Genomic DNA, 21,923 nt, shown 5'->3' with positions numbered 1-21,923 from the left:
ACGGCCATTGGGGGGAACCTGTATATGACATTTTGAGACAGATCCCTTCAATACTTTTTGTAATAATAGTGATAAACCAATACTTTATATATAAAAAAACCTAGTTGGGGATGCCTGGTTGGGCCAATTTTCTGTTGACCGGGTCCGTCCCATATCGCAATATGCACAACAAGGGCACTAGGGGGGAACATACATATGTAAATATAGAGGACAGATTCCATCAAGTACTTTCTGAGAAATAATAGATTAACATACTTTTAACGATACAAAAATCCATGATGGCTGACCTGTCGGCACATTATGTTGGGGGATCAAATTGATCCTAAAATGCATATTATGCACAAATAGGGCCACTAGGAGGATAAACTTATTTGTATGACAAGTTTTTATTTATGGACAGATTTCCTTCTGTTAATTTCTGAGAAATAAGATGATAACCAAGAATTGTTATCGGACAAGGACGGGATTGGACATGGATGGAAAGGACTGTAGAACGGTGGACCTCAGGACCACATGGACACGAGAAAGCCAATTTGGTATTAGCCCATCATATGAAATGATGGTGGGCTTAATATTTATGGGAGGCCCTTGATTAAAATAAATTATTAATAAACCATTTAAAATTCTAAATAGCTAATTGACTTCCATACAAAAATGTATCTGAATTAAAATATTAAATACATGCTTTGAAAATTTTACCCAACTCTGGAAACACCCAAAGGAAAATCATGTTAGAAATGTACAACTTTTTTGGATTTGCTATCTTTTCAGTGGAGGTTTTACCATCAGTAAAATATTATACAACCAAATATTAATATTCTTATGATTGATTTAGGGCCAAAAAATCCAATGTTAAAAAATTAATAAGGAAATATGTATTGATCTTTCAATCAGCTTTATAGGGTATCTTCTTGCTGTTAAACTCTTTTCTTGGGACTTTAGCAATATCGTGAAAGCTAAGGTGCATATCTATCCACATTTGTCATCAAATACACAACCCCCCATTGATTTGGGAAATCCGAGTACATGTACTATGATATAAATGTGTAATGTTTATAGCCCCAGGTTATAAAAACAAATCCCATTCTGCTATGCTCCATTACTAGGATATATCCCCTTGATAACTTTACCACCCGGACCAGCCAGGGTCCCCCCAGTCGAGTAAATGACATCAGCAGTGTATGTGAGTGCCCTCTGGTGGTGAACAGTCTCAGTGCATTCAACATCAGAAACTGGTCCCAGACGTGTCCGGGATAGAGGAACGCAGCTGGAAAGGAACAAATATAATCAACATTGATAAAAGAGACAACTTGAAATGGAATATAAATGTCTTTTTTTTTGGAACATTTATAAACCATCATAAATAAACCATTTAAGCCAACAACTTCTATTTAAAAAAAAAAAAAACCAGACCAGAATCCTTATTACTTGAACTTACCTTCTTACCTGTTAGTTGGAGATATTTCTGTTATTGGTGATTTGTTTTGGTGGATGTTATGGCCATGGAGTCACTTTCTCCAATAATACAGGCTACGTGGTTTCCGTTGTCAGATTTTAACTTACCAGTGTGGGGGTTTGACAAATTCGGGCTGTGGGACCTTCAAGGTACGTGTGTTTCTTCTGTGAATTACTGAAAACAATAATTTTCAATAAAAAAAATTCTTGCACTATGATCTCCACAAAACATTAATTTCATCACTAATACATTATTAGCTCTGCCTTCCATATATTAATACAAAAACTAACCGCTGATCACTTCCATCTTAATATAATCTTACTATATTAAACAAATCAATCCACAGCCATCACTTTTATACACAATTTCACTGGCAAGCTCCCAAAATATTTTTCTTTTAAACATAATTCTCAACCCGCTGCCTTATTTAAATACAACCACCAATAAATAAGACATTATACACCCCGTATTGTTTGGCCTTCATTTTATTTTCTTTCAATGTAATAAGAATTTCCAAAACCTAGCTCACAAGATTTTGATGAGAAATATTACTTTGCTATATTTTTAAAATCCAATAGTTATTCCTACCTGTAAGGGAGTTCTCCGGGTATTGAACACTCGCCTGAAAGTCCACATAACACTGGGATCGTGTAGGAGCGAAAACTGCCTTTAATTGTCTCAGCAAAGATCCTTGAGCATGCAGTGTAAGCCTGGTGTTCTGTAACATACAAAATGTTAGACCATCATTATAATGCTAAAAGAATTTACCCATTAAAATAAAAATATTGAAAACAAGCATTTTATTTGAAATGTGAGTGAATCGGAGCCATTCATGGTAAATATTCAGAAAAATATAATCTTGTATCTTATTACATTAAAATTAATCTGTACAAATTAATGTTTAAGTACATTTGAAGAATGCAAAGGAAATTGAAGAGTAAAATTCCTAGAAAATAGGTAAGCCTTCCTTATACAAATTTCCTAAACTACAGAAACTAGACTTATACGCTTTAGTGATCTAAGACTCCAGGGTCGGTGGGTGTGTGATAGTGGTCGCGGGCCCTTCCAACAGTCAGAGTTGGAGCCACTGGTGAAGATTTTCCTTTAGCTGGCTCCTTTCGCTCCACCCTTGTCTTTAGCCACCTGGTTTGGCCATTCTTTAGAAACTAGTCTGAAACACAATTTAAAAAATTTTCTCAAATATTTCTCATTATTTTTTCAGTGATTAAAGAATGATTATAATGTATTGAAGGGAGCTGAATGTCTCCTGAAAACGCCCAAAGAGAGTTGGCCATATAAGAAGGGATGTGAATGTCTACTAAAGAAGGGCAAATGAGAAGATGAATGTTGTCTAGAAGGGAAAAGAGAGCTGAATGTTCTCTGGAAGGGAAAAAATGAATGTCTGTCTGAAGGGAAAAGAGAGTTGAATGTCTTTGAAAGGAAAAGAGAGTTGAATGTTTCTCAAGGGAAAAAGAGAGCTGAATGTCTCTGAAGGGAAAAAAAAAGAGCTTAATGGTTTTCTGTGGAAAAGAAAAATGAATGTCTCTGAAGGGAAAAAATGAGCTGAATGTTTCTCAAGGAAAAGAAAAATGAATGTCTCTGAAGGGAAGAAAAATGAATGTTTTCTCAAGGAAAAAAGAGAGTTGAATGTCCTCTATAAAGATGGCAAAGAGAGGTGAATGTCTCTGAAAGGACGGCAAAGAGAGGTGAATGTCTCTAATGACGCGAAGAGAGCTGAATGTCAGCTGAAAGTCACAGACAGACTAACCCTGTTTCTGTTCAGAGCCTGTTCAGTCTTTCTCCTTCCCTCAACTTTTCCTGTATTCTCTTTCAGCTTTCAGTTGCCAACTTCTTTGTACCCATTACAGCTTCTTTCTTTGCGTGTTTTTACTGGTAGTGTTGGGGTGAAGCGGATCTGAATTCGGGATTTCTAAAAACACATAAAATTACAAGTCAAAATATGTAGTGTATAATGAAAGAACTGACTTTAATTATATTAGAGGAACCAATAATATTTGCTAGTCATTATTTTTTAAAACAAAAAAGTAATAAATGCGATTACTGTTAAGGATACAGGTAATTCTTAAGCTGCTTTACAACACATCACATCAACATGGTATACCTTTCCTGGCTCTATGGTTCCAACAGACGGTGAGATGGTGAGTGGAGCTCCTTCAGGTACCACAAACTCAAATGATGTAGGACCGACCGGCGCAATGTCACCTGCAAAAACAGATTTCCTTTGTTAATTAGGAGTCAGTATAACAATTGAAAGGTGTATACGGGTAATTCAAGTATTTAAAAATCATACACTTGTCACATCCTTGACAGCACCTGTGACTCAGAGATGAAGGTCTTGAGGAATAATTTCAGACAACCACTTTACAGTCTTCACTACTGAGGAACTTAAAATATGGATTCTAACACATTAATACCATTTAAGATTTAAGTCTAAAACCAGTTGTTTTACATCATAGAAAGGGATGTTCAACACATACTGTAGTAAAATGATTTTTACCTTTACCAATCCTGGGTACAGGGTGAGTGAACTCATTGGTACTGGTGTGAGAGTTGACTACGTGTAGTGATGTCGTAGACACATCGTAGAGGGCAGTAGCAGCGAAGTGTATAACCTGATGACTGAGCTCCAGTGGGGGGTGTACACCAACTCCCTTACATTGGATCTTAAATTCCCTAAAATCACAAAATATTTTTTTACGTACTATTTACAGATTGCTACATAGACAATATCATTAAAATCCTCATCAGCAAAAGGCAAAATTACCTACATAAGTAATGGCAGGAAACAAAATATGCAATAGGTTTTGTTTGGGTATACTCTATATTATCCATTGATCATTTTTGAGTCCTTTTAGTACTAAGCCACATCATACAGTAGGTTAGGAACATAACAATCGTACAATTGCAAAAGTAAGGCAGTATTAAGCACAGTCAAGTCTATTTCCTCTAGAGCTATGAAATACAAGCTAAAAGCCAACGTTAGAGGACTATTATAAGACAATATTGGACCATCTTCTTGGATCAACTTAAATTGTTCCTGTACAGTCCCTGAGATATACAAGAATTCCACGGAAGTGGGATGTAAATCCGCCTGCATCATTGCATCACAAAAAATAGTTATTTACAGTATGAAATATAGTTGTTAATAATTTAGGTGAATGTCTAATCAAGTTCCATAACTCATTGCAAATATGATGGATTTTGAAAAATGTATCAAAAAAAACAAGCTAAGATCTCAATTGGATATAAAGTAATATACCAATTTGGTTGAAATCGGACAATAAATACTAAATGTTTTCAAGCGGAAGCCGATGTTTCGTACTATTTTAAGGGATCCTGTAACTCTTGCAAATATTGACAGATTTTGACCAGTATGGAATCCCATCTAAGATCTCATTATATTTAAAGCAACATACCAAATTTGGTTGTAATCGGACAATTAAATATTTAGCGGGAAACCATGGATTTTTTTCTGTTTTGGATGATTTAAAAGTTTGTGTGACCATTATTAAAACTTATCCAAGATATCAATGATAAAAAATATTTTATGAAATTTGTCGAAATTGGAACATTAAAAATATTTAAGTTATCGAGCGGAGGGAACCATGGATTTTTTTTCTGGTTTTTCGATGATTTTAAATTCACGTACTACTCTTGGACAATATATTGGAAGAATTTTTGAACCTTTAATCAATAACATCTGAAGAAAAACTCCAATGATATTGGAACAATTAATAGAAATTTTGGGTTGAAAATAACGGATAGCTAGTTAAAGATTATTACGAGCAGAAAACCATGGGAATTTTCCAGTTTTTGACGATTTTTAAAGTCCCGTTATACTCTTGCAATAAATATTGACGTATTTATACAATTATCGAAAATCTCATCTGAGTTCTTATTCGATATAAGTTATATACACACATATTTGGTTTGTATTTCGGACAATAAAAATACTTCAGTTATGCCACAGAAAAAACCATTTTCCCGGTTGCTGTACGCCGACCGAGAAGGTTATTAGTGTTGTTTACCTAAGTGTCCGCCCACTGCTTTGCAGGCGACATATAAAAACAAGATCCCAGCAACAAAGGATTGTTTTTCATGCAGATCAATTTGTTTTGTACACTTACACCACATGGTACTTCTTTGTTATCTACAAAACTACAAACCTGTTTATGAGGGACTTGCAGTTTAATTCAAACTTATAATCCCGTGCTTTCTTTGGGCTAAATATGACCTCAAGGTCAATGGTCTCCAAAGGCAACAGTGTTCCAAAACCATCATCTGGCTGCACCTCCAAATACTGCAAACATTCATTCAAAGTTTACATCACTGGAATTATATTGTTTTTACAGGAAATTTAGACTGACAGTGAATAAGACTACAGTAAAGCTCAAAATCAGAGTTGATTCTTTTTGTCTATAAAGAAACTCCTGGGAACTTACGTCAGGAAGCCCCACAAAGCCATACTCCTGAGGGAGGATAGATTTATTGGTGAGTTTTATTGTTGTCTTCACAGACTCGTAGATAGTACAGCATCCAAAATCAATACTGGTCGTGTCAAACTCCATGTCTGAAGTCGTCACCACAGCTTGGACAGTAAAAGGCACTGGGGCAGTCTGAAAAACAAACCACATGTTACTGGGAGATTAATAGAGGATAAAAATTACTTAATGGGCATTTTACAAAATAAGTGTCTAATTAGGATATTACAACTCAAGTATACAAAACCTTCCACTCCATTATATAATTTGAAGACATCATATCGTGATGTGGGCATTTCTTAGTCATTAGATTATCATGTATGCCTTAAACTGAAACTCACCTGATCTGCGACTCTGATGGTCATCGGAGCTTCCAACACACCTGTCTCTTTGTCAAAGAACTTCCCGGCCTCCTCAAACAAACTTTGTCTGTCAAAAAGAGAACCATATTATTTAATAAATCATAACCCAAGTCCTTCAGGTACAGGAGGGCTATAATACCTGAAGAACAACCGCTGACCTATGGTCAGTACCTGTCCTCTAATAGGCTAATGGTAGAATGTCAAACTTAAAATTGATCGACCATTGTTTCTGTCTATAAGTAGATTGTATTTTCATCAACTAAGTCAGAGGTTTGTCAAGCACTTTACAGTCATACATGTACTATTTAAAGATACTCCACCGCCGACAGAGCATAAATGATATTCATCATTTGAACAATAATTGGTGTTTAATCATGTATATATATAAGCCTAATTAACACAAAAAATAATATAAAATAATTTATTTTGCCTTTAGTGCATGCGCAATCAGTACTTCATTCCATATAGGGTATAGCGCAACAGAATTTTTTCGGGATGCAATTAATTATTTTTCATATTTTTAACTTGAAGTAAAATTAGAAGCTAAAACTTTTCAATGGTAGTAATGGTGTAAAGTAAGAACCATTTGTAACTGAAGAAAAAATACTAAATCGTCTGCTCCTGTTTTTGATGGTGAAAAAATACCATTTGTCAGCGGTGGAGCATCTTTAACTAACTGACACTGAGAAATATTTATTGGAATTTAAACATTCAACTCTATAAAATATACAATAACATTATTTAACTTGACCTCTTAAACTATTTTTTTTCATTTTGAATTTCAACTCTTTTTTTTGAGCAACAAATCAACAGTAAATAGTGCTTTATCGACGAACCTGGGGAGGAACTTGAGCTGAGCTGAGAATTGTGACTGTGCCTGTATGTATCCCGTTTTAGGAAGAAGTTCCAGATGATTCCTCAGCTCCTTACACACTTCAAACTTCAAACGTAGAGCTGTTGTCGCCCTAAAACACAAATTTCAATTACTTCATCAAACATCATCAAATTGTGAACATATTTTATTTATCAATGATATGTAATTTAGACATTTTTTTTTTCATTCTGGTAAAACAAATAAACAGACCTGTTGTTGACAATGACTGTGTCTTGATAGAGGCGGTCGTACATACAGATACGTAGGTCAATTGTCTGTCTCTCTACCCACACAGGCACATCAATAGCATTGGCCAGGGCTTGTACCGAGATCTGTCGGACAAAGAGAAAATATCATCTAAATCCTAGTAGAATAGCATTGGGCAGGGCTTATACCGAGATCTGTCAGACAAATAGAAAATATCATCTAAATCTTAGTAGAACAGCACTGGCCAGGGCTTGTAACGAGATCTGTCGTACAAATAGAAAATATCATCTAAATCTTAGTAGAATAGCACTGACCAGGGCTTGTAACGAGATCTGTCAAATTACAACAACAGATAATATCATCAAATATCGTGATGACAACTTAAACTTATTATAAACTCTTATTTATAAAAAACATTCTATTGACAGATTCTATACTCACACTCTCTGACAGTGGATCGGAGAAGCTGATGAGGAACTCCGTATCAACCTTCCCTGGGATGGTGGGCTGCCAGATGATCTCCAGTTTGACAGAAGAAAACGGCTCCAGCTCTCCTACAGCCATTACACCGACTTTCATACCATCCAAGGATCCGTAATCTTCATGGTCGCTGACCTCAAGTCCTGGGGACTCCGTGATTACTGTAGAAGGAAAGAGCAAAAAACTGTTAGCTGATATTTAGATATGGCTTACTGCAGTAAAGTTTTCAAAAGGTTTTTACACTTATTCCAAATGGTATAGAAACAATCATAACACTTTATTATCAATAGATAATCAATACTGAAAACATCATCATCATTTACACGTTAAGCTATATTTTTTTTACACTTAACTTAATGTTATTTTCTACCTATGTAATGCTGACTCACAAGATTGCACCCATTGCTTTCATATGTTTTAGCTGAAATGTTTTTGGATGCTATTTTCTATGTTTTTATCATTATAAATAACGATTCAGTTATGTTTTTGGGTTGTACCATTTTCCTCTCCCTCAGGGGGCTGCTCCCCATCCACAGCACTCAGTCCCTCACCCTGGTGGCCCTCCTCTGATCCACCACCTACGTCTTGGCTGGCTTTGTCGATCTCTAAAATGTAATTCACTTTTTTAGTCTATTATTTCTTAATGTTAATGTCATTTACCGCATTCGACCCAATAAGAGCCCATGTCCCTATAAGTGCCCCTCCCCCTTTTTGAGGCCTCGATTTCAATTGTCCAGGCATAAATAAGGACCAAAACTACATAAAACGGTATAAATTTGCAATAATTTTGACTTATTAGCACCTTTTCATTTTTATCATTTTTTGAAGCGCCCTGGGCGCTTAATGGGTTGAATACGGTAATACACATGCAATGAATTGACTTCAATGCCAGTACAAATATATCCAGTTTCCCCGACATAAATCACAGATCAAGTATGAACACTCATATATTTATAATAGGATTTCCACGTGTTTGTTGCTGTTAACTGACCATGGGTGCACAAGCTACCAATCACAACATTCACTGCAAACAATATTTTAGATATGTGACTGTGACAGGTAGCCATCATTTGTTACAATGTAGCTAATCCTTTTCAGTCGAGCACTACAGCAGTAGCAATTTCATAATTTTTTGTTCACACCTCTGGTTTCACAAGTATAAGATAGTGTTGAGACCGTATCAGACTAAATCTTACCATCTAATGCCTTTTTGGCTGGTGGTTGTTCTTTGGTTTCCTTTTTGACCATGACAGACGCGGAGTCGGGACTGTTAGCCTGGATAGTATCAGCTGTCGTCTACAAGTATGTTAAAATTATTGTAAACATTAATTTCAATAAATTAATACCAAAATATGTATTTTTAAACAGGTAGCAATAATGATATTACTATAGTTTTCATTTGGAAATTTTTTTTTTTTCTGTGATGTGTTCAGATGTTCCTGTTAAAATGGTATACCAGGTAGTTGGTAAAGATTTCATGAGACAAAATTCAAGATCTGTAGCTTTTTCTGATATTTGTTTTAGTTTTAATATCCAACAACATACCAGTCTCCCCAATGAAGTTTCCGCTGCACTCTCTGATCTTTGCTTTGACCCTGTGACCTTGAAGAACTCATATTTTGTCCCAAGGGCACCTTTGTTAGTCAGTGTAAATGTGCGTCTCAAAGTCTCGCCGATTACTGTAGTACCAAACTCAATCACACTGGTATCTACCGACAGCTGTGAAACAGAATTCAGTCATATACAATACAGGTAACATGAACATGTCGTTTACAAGGTTAATATTATTACTCACATTGTTGTCACATTTTATTTTGAAATTATTTATTCATGGATACCAACGAAGTATAGCTCATCTTCAATTGATAACTTAATGTTTGATTATTCTATCAATGTTTCTATGATGACTGCCATAAGTATTTATCAAGCATGATCATAATTTTAATATTTTTTTTTAACTTGTAGTCACTTATGATATAAATAATTAATTTACCATATATAACTGTTCTTAACAAATAAAATCACACTTTTGATTTTAAACAATAAACATTCCATCCCCACATTTCTTTTTGTTAACAAGTTTCTCCACTTGTTTATCTCCCTTCATTTACAAGTTATCTCCCTTTATTAACAAGTTGTGTCCCTTTATTTACAAGTTGTCTCCCTTTATCACAGTTCTAACTACTTACATCACACTTTTTGGTGGTACAGTGGAGTGGAATAGAGAATGGTCCAGTCTGAGACAAAAAGTTCACTTCTCCCACTAAATCTTCATTAATCTGCAACATAATAGCAAATACTCAGACAATTCATATGTAATGACTGTAAAATCTTTCATTTCACAAAAATTCTACATAATGATGAAAAAATAATATAAGTCCATTTTTTAAAATGTATGAAATCAGTCCAGTATACGAGAAAACTCGAGTAAACTTAAAGTTATATGCATTGCTTCTTTGAGTTTATTTCACTTAATCTCTTGATCGACTCAACCTACATAGGGTTTCTAGCCCATATCATGTAGTTCTTAAAAATATAACAATTGACTTACCATGGGTTTGAAGGTAACGAGCATCTCGCATGTGAGACCAGCAGACATCTGGCCAGGAGGATCAAACCTAGGATCAAACAGGTCATTGATAAATTATACAGCAACATTAATTTGCTATCATTCTTTTTCCTCTAAAATTTTTTATCTTTCCATTGAGTTTTCCATACGTATAGGCATTCTTTAGCAAATAACCTATTTTGAAACCTTGGAAAATGGATAACTTAACTAATCCAAAGAGCACATATATGACATCAATAAATCAAAATAAATTTAGAAAAAGCTAGTAAAAAGCTCACTGACTATTGTCCAACAGATGTGCTAACATGTCAGCAGAGAACACAAGGAGACAGAAACCTACAATAGGCAGAATTATGTGTGTGATAAACAGGGTAAATCATTTGTAAGAGGGAGCCTATCAATATACAGGCAATATGTCATGAAGAAGTATTGTCTGTGTATATACCGTATTCGACCCAATAACCGCCCAGGGAGTTTAAAAAATTTTGAAAAAAATGAAAAGGTGCTAATAAGACGAAATTATTGCAAATCTAGACAGTTTTTTGTAATTTTGATCATTATTTATCCGTGGACAATTGAAATCAAAGCCTCAAAAAGGTGAAGGGCGCTTATAGGGACATGGGCGCTCATTGGGTCGAATACGGTAGGTGGTGTCATACCGTCACTGGTACTTACACGATCTCGATGAAGTCCTTGAGCCTCTCTGTGATGTTGATATACCGACAGTAGTTAACAGTATACGATACATTGGTCAGCGTCACTTTCTTCTTATAGGTGTGCCCCACCACAAAGTCCTACAAACAGTCACATTGTCCTCTTATTCTTCTCAATGATTTTGTAAATACATAAGATATTTCAACATTTTGTTCTTTACCCATATAAATAAATATATCGAAACTTATCAAGTGCATTAATGATAGTATATATCTTCTAGACTACAAAACCCCTTCATCTAAATCTGTGCTTGAATCTCCTTTCTATCACTAAGTAGTTTCTAATTAATTTCTTACAGTAATGATCTTAGACAAAAACGAAAAGTTATGAGTAGAAAATGTTAATAATGATGATAATTGCGGTTTTATTTCTGTAGTTTTTGCAATATGACTGACGGAACAAAATAATAAAAAGGGCAATGATATCAGTCTTGTTTTAGTCATTTTTCTAAATAAAACTCAAAATTCTAGAATCAACAGTGAAATCTACCTTGAAGTGTATCACATCTGGCTTGCTATAAAATGGACACCCCTGGAACTCCCGTCCAGCGGCTACTTGTTTCAGGATAATACCAGATCTATGTTTGTCCAAAACTTTTGTCATTATCTCCTGAAAATTAATATAAACATGCATAAAACAGGTATTTTTCAATTAATAACTTTTTATTATTATTCTATCTTATTTTTACATTTCTTTTTTCATGAAATATAAATTGAAATGTCAACATTCTACTATGAAAATTGTGGAACATAGAGTTATGGAAAGCACACAATGATTAATTGAGTATTAAAATATAAACTTTATTTATTTTACATCGATTGAGAAACAAGTTATGTAAGCGCGCAAGGGGTCTTAGTGTGGGAGGAAACCGCAGTGCCCGGAGAAAACCCACGTGATTGGGCAGGTGACCCTGACCTTTTCACGTCCGTGTCGGGGATCGAACCCCGGCCGTCTAGGTGAAAGGCGAGCAGCTTAACCACTACACCACCCAATTACCCGATTAATTGAGTATTCTCTAAGAAAAAAAAGAAGTTTTCTTTTCATAGTTTATTAGGTTGCAGTTTTCTGCTCTGATGAAATGGTATTGCTAATATCTTACTTTGTCCATCTTGGTTGCCCCCGGTAACTTGAGTGTGGACTCAGTATCCTTAGGAACCTTGTACGGTTTGTGATGATCCCACAATCCCTCAAACTCAGGCTCAGCTAAGTCTACCTTCAGCTCATCTGTTTAGTGTCAAGAAAGGACAGCAATAATTTAACTTATTCAAGAAATGACAATACACATACTGTGTAGTCAGCGATTTAATCTGGGTATGTAAAAACTTGCAGATTTACAGTAGAAAACTCAGCACACCAAACCAGGTTAAAGCTCAATTTTTTAGACTCCAATGGAGTTCTAACAAAAGTCTATAATGTCTTGTTTAAAGCCATTAGCATAAAGTGACCACAAATAATACTGACATGCATTCTGGAATTCCAAACCCCTGCTGTCCATTTGCAAAATCATGTTTTAAATTAAAATAAGTTTACCATAAAAGTGCTCTGTGATGATGCCAAATTAGTTTTGTAGAATAATTTGAAGAAACCTTGCCAGGCAGCTATGGTATAGGTATATATCAGATGCCAGCATCATGTGGGATTTGTATTCCCCAAAGAATATGTACCCGGATACAAACCCTTTGTAAAGGACGTGTATCTGGATATAGGCAATATGTTACGCACCATCACTCTCTGCATCACTTGAGTCGCTGGAGTCTGGTAGTGGAGTGGGCTTCTCTAACTCGGAATCTTTGGTCACGGCATCCACCTCCCGGTCAGCAGCGTCCTCGGCCATTTTCTGTAACAAGCACAACACTATATAGTTAGTTTTCCTTTTTAAGTTGGTATATTGATTAGAAAACTCCTGCTGAAAGTTTGAGCTTACGATTTACAAAGTTTTGTTATATTCTTTTTCATTGAAATTCACTGAATAATAATCCATTATCATTTTTTTCCTCTTATATGATATGAACATCTAGATAATGAGAAAATTTAACATAAATTTTGTTATGTATGACACCAGATAGAAGATTTATTTCCTTACCTCGAGCTCAGCCATGTCAAATCTAACCCCAGCCGCCTCATCTTCATCAAACAGTGATGTCCCATCCATCTCCTTAAAAACTCTCAGTGGCTTCTTCTTCATCGGTCCCACGATCTGTGATGGATATAAATGATAAATAATAAATAACACAAGAAATATGTCACAACTGTCTTGTTTTAAAATTAAAACTTTCCGTAATGTTAGCTTAATTATTTTGCCACCAATAATCGACCACTGATTACCATATCATATACAGTAGTAAAGCTCATAATGAGTAATGATCCAATGACCTTGAGCTATAAATAGTTTACCTTGGCCTTTTCCTTCTGAGGATCGACCCATAAATTAGGCAGCTGTTTCTTTCTCTTCTTCATGCGCTCCTCCTCCAATAAGATCTTATCCATAATGGCTGCCTGTTTAGATTTCTGGTCCAAATGGAAATCCCTGAAACAAAATACAGATATATAGCAAACTCAAAGGCTGCCATTATGGACAGAGCAATAACCTATAAATATGTAACTTTGATATTATCAAGTTATATAAAAGTGCTTATATATAATTATATGCATAGATTATGGATTTTTTTGGAATTGATAAAATATGTTCAAATTGTCGATCTCTAGAGGTAATTTAAAGGTTTTTGATAGTTATCATTACGTTTTAGCACGATCCACTTCCTGGAGGCGTTTACGGATGAGAAGAACCTCGTCTGGGTTTCCACCTTCAGACAGAATCCTGCGTCTTTCCAAGTCTTCTTTCTGTTTCTCTTCCTTTTCAAGGGCCTTGTCTCTAGCATGGAGCGCTTTCAGATTTTCCTACAAAAATTATTTACCTAATTTTAGTCATTGAGTTATTAACATTTTGAATAATGACGCTATAACAAGCATGTATAGAATATCCAGATTTATAGAGATGGATATTACAGAGTGTATTTCAGCCATGTCACACAATATTTTCACTCGTGTATTACCTACCCTGTTTGCAGTTATGTCCCCTTTCAGCTTCAGCAGCATATCCATTTTCTTCTGCATATTCTCCTTATAGCGGACATTTTCTTCCTCCTGACGCACCTTATGCCTGTTATATATATTTGATACGAAACATTAATCTAACTGAAATATATCACTGAGATAAATATCAGAAATGAAGAAAATGATAATGGAAGGTATTTTATTTAATTATGTTTCTGAAAGAAATGTAAATGTCAAGGCAGCAATCAAAGAATAAGACATTACAGAGATTTCTACTACAAAATGAGTTAACATAGTATAAAGAAAAATGGAACCATATATTGATGATTAAAAAAATGGATAACATCATAGTTTACACTTACTTTTCCACGGTTTGTTTCAGGTATTTACTGTGTTTTTCATGACTTTTCTGAGCATTTTCAAGATGCATCTGTTGCTGTTTCTGTTGTGCCTTTAATGCCTCAATGTAGTTTCTGAAAAATTACCAGTGGAAACATTTATCAAAGATCCCACAGGTTCCTGAATCAGAATGTTTTCCATACATGTTTATTAATTTATTTTATTTCATCTTACTGACAGAGATAAGGGGATCTTAATATAGAAAATCCATCTAACGGTAGTTGGACAGATGACCTTGAACCCATATCTTTCATGCTTCCTGATTGAAATATCAAATTAACAAATAATTTTGAGAAAGGACAATTTGATTTTTTTTAACAGACAAATTTAAAGTATCAATATTTATAAAGAAAAAAAAATCAATTCAAATAAACCAAATGCAAGAATTTTTTTTCATAGATAAATTTAAACTATCAAATAAAGACCTGGTTTGCCTTCAAAACCTTTAACTGTAAAAAAGTTTTGATTTCCTTTAACTTCAAATTTAATACACATTTCATACTTTTCACGCTTGCGAAGAATCTCTTCTCCTTTCCTGGCTTTCATTTCTTCCTTGCGAAGTCGAGCAAGGGCCATATCAGTTTTCTCTGTTGCCAACTGTTGTTCCCTTTTGATGAGTTCATCTTCTTGGAGTAAGAACTTTCCCCTCTCCACATCAACCTTTGCCAATTCATATCTAGACAGAAATGATTCAAATAAATGTTAGAAAAACATTATGTGTATTAATGAGATAAAATGTTATAAACTAGCCCTACAACGTTTCTCTTTTCTCAACACATTAGGGTATGTAAATCCATTTGTTGTTAGATATACAAAATGTAATTAAGAAAAATCAAACATGCTACAAAATCTGTAATATTTACAAAGATGAGTTCCTTTAGATCATGGATGTTTACATTTGATAATTATGTGTAAATAATGTATAGAAAAGTCCTTACTCTTCCTTCTCCAGGCGTTCTGATATCAAAGTCTCCAGCTTCTGTTCATTCTCTATCTCAGTACAGATTCTTTCATGTTGAGACCTCAGACGGTACAAGGCAGATCTGCAATAAAAACAAAAATGTTATTGCATTTTTTTTTCATTTTTTTTTCCGAAATAATACCACCAATTTAAACAGTAAGATAAACATTTTATTACATACTGTAATTATAATGGTCCATAAAATATTGCTTACATATGACCACAGTGTAAACCCAGAAATCAATGTAGCAATGTAACTGTAAATCAATTACATATTGTTAACACTAAGGAACACCTCTGCTATACGTACGTGTTGTTGTCCTATTGTTAACACTAAGGAACAGCTCTGCTATACGTACGTGTTGTTGTCCTATTGTTAACACTAAGGAACAGCTCTGCTATACGTACGTGTTGTTGTCCTATTGTTAACACTAAGGAACAGCTCTGCTATACGTACGTGTTGTTGTCCTATTGTTAACACTAAGGAACAGCTCTGTTATACGTACATGTTGTTGTCGTAATGATAACACTAATTAAGAAACAGCTCTGCTATACGTACGTGTTGTTGTCCTATTGTTAACACTAAGGAACAGCTCTGCTATACGTACGTGTTGTTGTCCTATTGTTAACACTAAGGAACAGCTCTGCTATACGTACGTGTTGTTGTCCTATTGTTAACACTAAGGAACAGCTCTGCTATACGTACGTGTTGTTGTCCTATTGTTAACACTAAGGAACAGCTCTGCTATACGTACGTGTTGTTGTCCTATTGTTAACACTAAGGAACAGCTCTGCTATACGTACGTGTTGTTGTCCTATTGTTAACACTACTAAAGAACAGCTCTGTTATACGTACGTGTTGTTGTCCTATTGTTAACACTAAGGAACAGCTCTGCTATACGTACGTGTTGTTGTCCTATTGTTAACACTAAAGAACAGCTCTGTTATACGTACGTGTTGTTGTCCTATTGTTAACACTAAGGAACAGCTCTGCTATACGTACGTGTTGTTGTCCTATTTGTTAACACTAAGGAACAGCTCTGCTATACGTACGTGCTGTTGTCCTATTGTTAACACTAAGGAACAGCTCTGCGATATATACGTGTTGTTGTCCTTTTTGTTAACACTAAGGAACAGCTCTGCTATACGTACGTGTTGTTGTCCTATTGTTAACACTAAGGAATAGCTCTGTTATACGTACATGTTGTTGTCGTAATGATAACACTAATTAAGGAACAGCTCTGCTATACGTATGTGTTGTTGTCCTATTGTTAACACTAAAGAACAGCTCTGTTATACGTACGTGTTGTTGTCCTATTGTTAACACTAAGGAACAGCTCTGCTATACGTACGCCTTGTTGTCCTATTGTTAACACTAAAGAAACAGATCTGTTATACGTACGTGTTGTTGTCCTATTTGTTAATACTAAGGAATAGCTCTGTTATACGTACGTGTTGTTGTCCTATTGTTAACACTAAGGAACAGCTCTGCTATACGTACGTGTTGTTGTCCTAATTGTTAACACTAAAGAACAGCTCTGTTATACGTACGTGTTGTTGTCCTATTGTTAACACTAAGGAACAGCTCTGCTATACGTACGTGTTGTTGTCCTATTGTTAACCCTAAGGAACAGCTCTGTTATACGTACGTGTTGTTGTCCTATTGTTAACACTAAGGAACAGCTCTGCTATACGTACGTGTTGTTGTCCTATTGTTAACCCTAAGGAACAGCTCTGCTATACGTACGTGTTGTTGTCCTATTGTTAACACTAAAGAACAGCTCTGTTATACGTACGTGTTGTTGTCCTATTGTTAACACTAAGGAACAGCTCTGTTATACGTACGTGTTGTTGTCCTATTATTAACACTAAGGAACAGCTCTTTTATACGTACGTGTTGTTGTCCTATTGTTAACACTAAGGAACAGCTCTGCTATACGTACGTGTTGTTGTCCTATTGTTAACACTAAGGAACAGCTCTGCGATACGTACGTGTTGTTGTCCTTTTGTTAACACTAAGGAACAGCTCTGCTATACGTACGTGTTGTTGTCCTATTGTTAACACTAAGGAACAGCTCTGTTATACGTACATGTTGTTGTCGTAATGATAACACTAATTAAGGAACAGCTCTGCTATACGTACGTGTTGTTGTCCTATTGTTAACACTAAGGAACAGCTCTGCTATACGTACGTGTTGTTGTCCTATTGTTAACACTAAGGAACAGCTCTGCTATACGTACGTGTTGTTGTCCTATTGTTAACACTAAGGAACAGCTCTGCTATACGTACGTGTTGTTGTCCTATTGTTAACACTAAGGAACAGCTCTGTTATACGTACGTGTTGTTGTCCTATTGTTAACACTAAGGAACAGCTCTGCTATACGTACGTGTTGTTGTCCTATTGTTAACACTAAGGAACAGCTCTGTTATACGTACGTGTTGTTGTCCTATTGTTAACACTAAGAACAGCTCTGCTATACGTACGTGTTGTTGTCCTATTGTTAACACTAAGGAACAGCTCTGTTATACGTACATGTTGTTGTCGTAATGATAACACTAATTAAGGAACAGCTCTGCTATACGTACGTGTTGTTGTCCTATTGTTAACACTAAAGAACAGCTCTGTTATACGTACGTGTTGTTGTCCTATTGTTAACACTAAGGAACAGCTCTGCTATACGTACGTGTTGTTGTCCTATTGTTAACACTAAGGAACAGCTCTGCTATACGTACGTGTTGTTGTCCTATTGTTAACACTAAGGAACAGCTCTGCTATACGTACGTGTTGTTGAACAGCTACTGCTATACGTACGTGTTGTTGTCCTATTGTTAACACTAAGGAACAGCTCTGTTATACATACGTGTTGTTGTCCTATTGTTAACACTAAGGAACAGCTCTGCTATACGTACGTGTTGTTGTCTGACTCGGCTCCCTGTATTTCCTTAAACACTTGGTCTCTCTCGGTCTCTAACGTCTCTATCTTATTACGACACTGTTTCTGCTCCTCTCTAATCAATCAAAAAGCAATGAAAAGAAAACATGAAAACAAAAACAAAAAACTTTTTAAACAAATTGGTTACAAAAACACATTTATATAACCCTGAATTTTCATGCATAATTAATTACAACTTTTTTACATTTTTTTCAAGCCTTTCAGCCAAAAGAAATTTGTGTGTTTGTACACATGAAAGGAAACATTTTATTTGTCCATTTGAAATATTTTTATTTCTTTGATAAGTTTATCATGGTCACTTTGCTTTATCAATAAAGGAATTCAAAAGACTTGTTATTCAAAGTAATATTCAAAGATAACCAAACAAAATAGAATGAGTACAAAAACAGACCTTTATAAAAATGAAGTCACTACCATTGTGATCAAGCTAAGATGCTTGGTTTACATACCTGGTTTTCTCTGTTAGGTAGCGGTGGTGTTTCACAGTTTCTGTCAGCTGATTCAGATGACTCCTCAAGTGAATCATACGTAACTGTTCCTGTTTAGATATCGTCTCCACCTCAGGCACTGACACAGTGGGCTCGCTACAAAAGGAAAAACAACACATCATCACTCTCACAAGGTAAATTTCCTTTTAAAATTGTATTAAAACAGAAAAATCCTAGTTTCTTAGAAGCTGTCTAATCAATAACAATGTGTAAAAAGACAAGGATTGGACTCTTATAAACATATAATCTGATGTTTAGCTGTTTGTTGTTGGGGGCTTATTCCTAGGGGACTCAAATTCATTGTTTTTCATAGTGCAGCACATTAATGACGTAATTTGTATGAGTTATAAAAAAAAATCAATTGAGAACAAATTCAATATACAATGCTTACAGGTTAAGTTACTTATTACAACAGCATCACTATGCTTTGTATTAACCTTTAGAAATTGAAAATTGTTTACATTTTTAAAGACAACAGCTTATTTCATTACTTAACTTTATGAAATAAACATACAAATTAAAGATTTTTTTTTCAATGTAACAAAACCCTGTGATAAACTTACACAATAACAGACTCCTCTTCCTCTGATCCAAGGTCTAACATTCCATCGTCGTCGTCGCCGTCGTCACAGTCAATTATACCGTTGTCATCAAAGTCATCGCCTGCCATTACTCCAGTATATTCCTCTCCCCCGTACATCTCGCCATAAGTTTGGTCCTCCATCTTTTTACGTTCCTTTTAGCTGGCAAGGCAAACAATGTGTAAACATGGAATAAAAATGTTTGAATGCTTTGCCTGATTGTATCAGATCAGCAAAGAGTTTTAGAGACTTTAAAAATCTGATTTCAGAATGGAATGGTACAAACTGTAAATCTTCCATGTACAAATAGCAATATAATCGTCTTTGATACTGTGAAATCACCTAATATTTGTGCCAACATCTAACCTCAATATCAATATTGTCAATTTTTATTAATAATTTGGTACCACAAGTCACTTAATTCTAAAGTGTATTATAATTAAATTGCTGTGATTTAGTATTTTTCTTCAGTTACAAAAGTTACTTAATTTACACTATTTCCACCACTGAAAAGTTTGAGCTTCTATAGTTTTACTTCAAGTTAAAAATATTAAACTTAATCAATTGCATCTTGAAAAAAAATTGTGGTACTTATATCTTATATGGAATGAAGTACTGGATGTGCATACACCAAATGCAAAATAAATTATTTTATATTATTTCTTTTATTTAATTAGACATATATATACACGATTAAACACCAATTATTATTCAAATGATTTTATCATTTATGCTCTCTTGGCAGTGGAGCATATTTAAAGGATTGTGTTGCAATATATTGTTACAAACTTACTGACTCTAAATAAAGATAACTTGAGTTGACTTAAACGTTTTCTTAGCAGTCTGAATCGGAGAGGAACTGGCCTGATACCAAGAGGTGTCTTCAAATTACAGCTTTTGATATCTTAGTGGCCCTACACCAGACATCTATCTGTCATAATGTCTAAGTCTGCAGTAGGACAAATAATCATAACCTGATAGTAGAGTTGCCATATTTGGAGCGCAAGGCTTACTAATGAGAAGCATCATGGCAGCCAAGTGAGCCGTGTCGGAGGTGTGAGCCATTCAAATGTGCTTACAAACATAATTTAGACATGGAGGTGAGTAAATAAATAACCATTTTATGTTTAAAATGTTTGATACTGTTGAATTTAATTATAAATTTACTTGACACTCATGAATTGTAACGTTTTCACTGCAGGATGTTTTGCAACACTAGTCAATGGGACAGATTCGTATCTCTGACGATGACCATCTGTCAGAAATCTTCCGTCCGTCGATCAGAGATATGTCATCGCTTAAGTCTACAGGTGTCCGGGCCAGATCTCAAGTATCTGATCGGGCTATCTCAGTCATCAGATCATTCGGCTAGTGTTCGGAGACCCCTGGTTCGAATACCAGTCTGACAGCTATATTATTTCCTCTCCTGCTACAAAAATATCCGCATAGTTCTTATAACCGTCAATGGTCATCATAAGAACATGGTTTCCCGTGTACTCGATCCAGACTCAGAATCTATAAGTTAACATATTAGGTTTTACACGCATCCCTTATTTCTCGCAACGTAAACGTGCACTGGTTTGTTACAAAACCGATACAGGATCGGTTGTGCTTGTCACGCACGTTATAGACAATTTTTACGTACTGTAACTTACATGTTGTAACGTTATCTAACTTTCATGTGTCTGATGGGTAACGAGTTAGGACTCCATTTGTATACAATCCGCCATGCCTGTAGCAACAAGTTCTCGCGAGAATTAATACTCGGATACCACTCGTGTGCTTTATCGGAATCTCTCTAGATTCTCCTTCAGCCGAACAGGTGCGTGCGCGCCATGTGTACATGTGCCAAGAGAAATAGAAGATTGTGTTCATTACTGTGACTTGTATCATACATTTAAGGTAACCATTTTCTGGAGAAGCATATTCCCAATTTTTATGAGTTCTGTTTACGTTTCCCTGTCATGGGTTTATGCAGCTTATGTTAACTTTTGATTTCCGTCACATTTATGAGCTCTGGCTAGGCCTACTGTAGGCCTTTACATTCAAATTTAATGGCGTTTTGAAAATACGCATATTCATACCTGATCTGCAAAAGTTGTGTTTACATGCCCATGTGAAAAATAATGCTTGTAAGATAACAATGCTTTGTGAATAGTCATTCTTACTATGAGTTCCTTGTCGCTGAAATTGTTAGAGACAGCATTGTCAGCTTGACACATGCTTTAGATTGGTTTTCATTTCATTATTAGACCTATTTGACATTACTGTCGCAATAATGACTAAATGCATTGGTTACACCATAGTTATTGTTCTTCAGC

General features: G+C 35.3%; 1 protein-coding gene across 4 annotated transcripts in view; it reads right to left on the bottom strand.

The window, feature by feature from the left end:
* Positions 1 to 21,377, bottom strand: part of LOC138315316 (cilia- and flagella-associated protein 74-like) — a 48,681-nt gene extending 27,304 nt beyond the window's left edge. For all 4 annotated transcript variants that reach the window (XM_069256236.1, XM_069256247.1, XM_069256255.1 and 1 more), the window contains exons 1-28: positions 21,258 to 21,377; positions 19,585 to 19,764; positions 18,983 to 19,117; positions 18,490 to 18,588; positions 15,556 to 15,660; positions 15,120 to 15,293; positions 14,581 to 14,691; positions 14,222 to 14,324; positions 13,905 to 14,062; positions 13,559 to 13,691; positions 13,248 to 13,361; positions 12,887 to 13,001; positions 12,264 to 12,388; positions 11,654 to 11,773; positions 11,126 to 11,244; positions 10,433 to 10,499; positions 10,071 to 10,160; positions 9,427 to 9,600; positions 9,078 to 9,177; positions 8,379 to 8,486; positions 7,843 to 8,042; positions 7,405 to 7,526; positions 7,157 to 7,285; positions 6,300 to 6,387; positions 5,920 to 6,093; positions 5,644 to 5,777; positions 3,975 to 4,150; positions 3,579 to 3,679 (exon numbers count right to left, since the gene is read on the bottom strand). In XM_069256236.1, coding sequence (XP_069112337.1) covers positions 3,579 to 3,679; positions 3,975 to 4,150; positions 5,644 to 5,777; positions 5,920 to 6,093; positions 6,300 to 6,387; positions 7,157 to 7,285; positions 7,405 to 7,526; positions 7,843 to 8,042; positions 8,379 to 8,486; positions 9,078 to 9,177; positions 9,427 to 9,600; positions 10,071 to 10,160; positions 10,433 to 10,499; positions 11,126 to 11,244; positions 11,654 to 11,773; positions 12,264 to 12,388; positions 12,887 to 13,001; positions 13,248 to 13,361; positions 13,559 to 13,691; positions 13,905 to 14,062; positions 14,222 to 14,324; positions 14,581 to 14,691; positions 15,120 to 15,293; positions 15,556 to 15,660; positions 18,490 to 18,588; positions 18,983 to 19,117; positions 19,585 to 19,745 — 3,435 coding nt within the window. In that variant the 5' untranslated portion in view covers positions 19,746 to 19,764; positions 21,258 to 21,377. The remainder of the gene's footprint in view (positions 1 to 3,578; positions 3,680 to 3,974; positions 4,151 to 5,643; positions 5,778 to 5,919; positions 6,094 to 6,299; positions 6,388 to 7,156; positions 7,286 to 7,404; positions 7,527 to 7,842; positions 8,043 to 8,378; positions 8,487 to 9,077; positions 9,178 to 9,426; positions 9,601 to 10,070; positions 10,161 to 10,432; positions 10,500 to 11,125; positions 11,245 to 11,653; positions 11,774 to 12,263; positions 12,389 to 12,886; positions 13,002 to 13,247; positions 13,362 to 13,558; positions 13,692 to 13,904; positions 14,063 to 14,221; positions 14,325 to 14,580; positions 14,692 to 15,119; positions 15,294 to 15,555; positions 15,661 to 18,489; positions 18,589 to 18,982; positions 19,118 to 19,584; positions 19,765 to 21,257) is intronic.
* Between the last annotated feature and the right edge of the window lie 546 nt (positions 21,378 to 21,923).

The sequence above is a fragment of the Argopecten irradians genome, chromosome 1 (genome assembly GCF_041381155.1).
Source record: "Argopecten irradians isolate NY chromosome 1, Ai_NY, whole genome shotgun sequence".
Classification (NCBI taxonomy): domain Eukaryota; kingdom Metazoa; phylum Mollusca; class Bivalvia; order Pectinida; family Pectinidae; genus Argopecten; species Argopecten irradians.
Note: the sequence above shows the minus strand (reverse complement) of the source record. Positions and strands in the feature narration are given on the sequence as shown.